Source organism: Austrofundulus limnaeus, unplaced genomic scaffold (genome assembly GCF_001266775.1).
Source record: "Austrofundulus limnaeus strain Quisiro unplaced genomic scaffold, Austrofundulus_limnaeus-1.0 Scaffold203, whole genome shotgun sequence".
NCBI classification, from domain to species: domain Eukaryota; kingdom Metazoa; phylum Chordata; class Actinopteri; order Cyprinodontiformes; family Rivulidae; genus Austrofundulus; species Austrofundulus limnaeus.
The window spans coordinates 398320-402109 of NW_013952605.1; the positions used below are offsets into that span (position 1 = coordinate 398320).

The 3790-nt window shown below is 35.4% G+C and overlaps 1 protein-coding gene across 1 annotated transcript in view; it reads right to left on the reverse strand.

Moving 5' to 3' along the window:
* The window catches only part of svila (supervillin a), a gene marked incomplete in the record, with an annotated part of 61379 nt that extends 57838 nt beyond the window's left edge, over positions 1–3541 (reverse strand). Inside the window, 1 exon segment of the mRNA XM_014018823.1 lies at positions 3514–3541. Within this exon segment, the coding sequence (XP_013874277.1) occupies positions 3514–3526 (13 nt within the window).
* Between the last annotated feature and the right edge of the window lie 249 nt (positions 3542–3790).

The window sequence follows — 3790 nt, forward strand, 5'->3', positions numbered from 1 at the left end:
TTAAAAGTAAAAGTACTGAGTAAAAGTGAGCAGTTAGATTTTCCAAAATGACATTTATTGGGAGGTGACTTCTCCAAAAAATATTTTTTTCTAACGGTGTGCAGCTGTGATTGGTTGTATACAAGCTAATATGGTGTCAGAATAGTATATATGTATACTTCTCATCCAAACACAATTAAATTCACTCTATCCAGGAGACACAATTTATCAGGATAGTTTTTTTTTTAAGTAATAACAGCTCAGAATAAAATAGGAGTAATGACTTTCTACTTCTTACCTTTTAAAAGGTTTAGTGAGTAGAAAGTACAGATAATTGTGTAAAAATGTAATGAGTAAAAGTAAAAAGTAGGCTACGCTGAAAAATAATTACTTAAGTACAGACAACCAAAATCTCTACTTAAGTACAGTAACAAAGTATTTATACTTAGCTACTTTACAACTCTGCCGAAAATTGTGTGCACTGTAAACAACCCTACTGAGAGGAGAGAAGTACAGAGCCGAACGAGACGACTGTAAATGAGAGCTGCTGCTTTGTCAGACAAATTTAATTTAATTTGGAAGCCTTATCACCACGGACTGGCTTCATTCACTTCCTCCACTGCCGTATGCTAAACTACAAGCAGACACTGCGCAGAAAATCAACGTTCTGTTCTCTGATTGGCCCAGACGAAAATTCTCCTGAAGAAATCCTTGTTTATGGGAGAAATCCCAGACGTAGCAGTGAAGGGAAACTAGAATTGAGTGTAACTGCATAGGAAGGCAAGAACCAGGCTAGTTTCAGAGCAGTGGTGCCGAGTTTAAATTTAAGATATTTATTAAAAACTGATTACACTTCCTACACAAATGATTACAGCTCACACATTTTAACACTTCACTGTGATGTTGACACTGCCTTACACATSACCCATCAATAATTTTATATCATCYGAACTTTTTTTTTTACACTGTTTTTAATAACACTGGGCTGGTTAATGCCAAAGCAATAAAAAAACTTAATGGGTAAGCACTAAAGAGCATTGGAGAATAAAAGATATGAAAAATGTGGTACAGGAAACAATTAAAAAAGGCATTAAACTTTAAGTGAACCAGAACTAGAAGCAAAAGGTCAGCTGTGATCAGCTAATGGTCCAAGTGTCTGTTGGTTAGTAAAAGATCAGACTAGCTGTTAAAGCCATGGACACAGTGACATAAATGGGCAAATATAAAGTCAAGCTAACATTTCACAWCACTACAAGAACAGCACATTACGTTTTTAAACCCAAAGTTTGGCTGCTTGTGCAAAATATCAAACTCCTCCCTAATCATCCCTGCAGATGTTCAGCTAGCAACACACTCTCTAGGTGGATGTGGTTTCAGTCTGGACAAGCTCACATGTGCAGCTAGTCACTAGGTCATTATTAGATAAACAATTCCAGGTTTGGACTCAGAATGAACTCTGATGCATGGAGGTATCAAAACAGATTTGCAAGGGGAGAAAGGCTGCTTAACACTTCAAAAATATATAAAAAAGAAATAAAACTTCATATTTTTAGGACTAAGCCTATTTATGTTATTTCACAGTTAAAGCACAGGTTTATTTYATTCCTATGGGAAAGTGCAGCAAAGTGTTTCAGTGTAAATGTCTACACAGTTTTTTACAAAGCTTACATCTCTGCAGCATGAACATGCATTTAAACTAAAAGGAGTCTGGTAACATGAGGACAAAACGCTGTAGGWCTGTTAAAAAGTTTAAAATCCGTTTTAAATTTTAATTATGTTGGATTTATTTTGATTTAATTAGATTTTTTAAGAAACTGATTCTTCTGTTTGAATTTTCTCTAATTTTGTGTTGAGATTTTAGTTTTTGGAGTCCAGTTTGTTACAACAATATATTAGTGTAGTTAAAACTAGTACAGTGAAAACTAGCTGAACTGATTGAAGTTCAAGTTCCTAAATGGTTACAACTTAGTTTAAAACTGTCATGAAAGGCAGCAGTATTAGGACTTATTTACAGTAATTTTCAGAATAGAATAGAATTTTTTTCCAGGAGTCACATGTAAATACAGGACGTTTGCTAGTGTGTGTCCACTACACTCCCACTGTAACCTTCTTTAGAGACATCATACAAAATCTAAGGTTACCTGAGCAGCTCTGCATGCTGAGGTTTGTTGGCCAATCTCCAGGAACCCTGAAGGGTCGASAGCTTTTAGTTTAAASMWKRAAWTTWAARKYMAARGRWWWTTTTTTATACTGCCCACATTTTCTGTTCCCTATACTTTAAATCTAAAAACCTAAGCATTTTGCCTGAACACAAGTGTCAGTAATTATATTTCATWCGTTACTCCACTGATTAGCTCCATCTCATCTGTCACCTATGCTTAAATCTGCYGGCTGACAATCTGCTAATGACATGGGATTAGAATGTTATCCTGCATTGTCCTCCGAGGATTTTCTATTGTGAACGTTCTTGCTTTAAACCCAYAGAAGGTGGCACTTTACCTTTTTTAGTTGGATAAATGTCCAACACATCTAAAAAGGACAAGAAACTGTYGAGCTTCTAGTTTAAACCATGTGGTCAGCTTATATTTATAAAACTGAATAATCAGAGGTTTATCAAGTTAAATTGCACAGAGACCAAAAACTAACTTTTAAGGTTACATTTTCAAAAAAAGCAAGCAACTATGCACTGACTATCCAGGGACTTTTAATTTGAAACCCATTACAGGATTTTAAATTTGTCCTACTGCATCAGCCACAGGAATGTTTTTTCTCTGTTCAAAACAAGCAGAAACTTAGATTAGGCCGACTCCAACAGTCTGTTGTAAACATGTATCCAAAGATCACCGTCTGTTAGTTTCATCACAATTCATCCTGTGGTTAATGAGATGTGTTCACAAACACCCCAGCCTCTTTTGGTGGTGAATGACAATCTATATTATTTTTGGATAATTGTATCTGCTAATATTTGTATTGTTAAAAAAAATGCATTTCAGCAGTTCAAATTATTTCTTTTTGAGAATGATTGTCTATAAAAATATTTGGTAACAGCTACCAGAACTGATTTACATTTTCTGTCAGCATTTCAACTTCTGAAAGGTTACTGTGGAAAGAACATTTTAAATGGATTTCTGTCACTTTTTCATCTAAACATGTCATGGGAATGGAGAGAGAAAAAGTTCAAAATTGTCTTAAGAATTAATTTTCTAAAAAGATTTCACATACTTTGAGTAACTGCATAATACTAAGGTGATAACTGTATATCGTTCAAACTTAGAACTGCAATCGTGATTAATAAGTAAGCATATGTGCCAGTATACATCACCATCTGTTTCTCAATACTGATGTAACCCCAGAGGTATGTGATGCACCTAAAACATTTATCTGTCTGATTCAAACAGAGCCCAGGGGAACTATCCATTACAAAGCCAGCTCACACAAACACACCTTCAGCTGTTAAATAACAACATGTGTGACTTATAAATGCAACACATCTGGTTAAAAACATGAGGTACCGCATTGGAATTTTTTTCTCACCGTCTCTGGTCATTTGCACCCACCCCGGAGMTCCATAAACACCTTCCAAGGAACTATAATCCATGAGAATGGGAAGTTTTTGGAGAACTCAGAATACCACGTGAAAAGCTTGAACCTCAATTTTCTCTGAAGTCGACACAATGTGAAAAGAGTGAGCAAAGCACAAGGCTGCTGTTGGTAAACTGAACCAAATGTGGCTTCAGGAACCAGTACTTGATGAGATGCACTAACTTCCACAAAAGCTGAAAATTATACAAAAGCTGAATTCAAAGAAGCA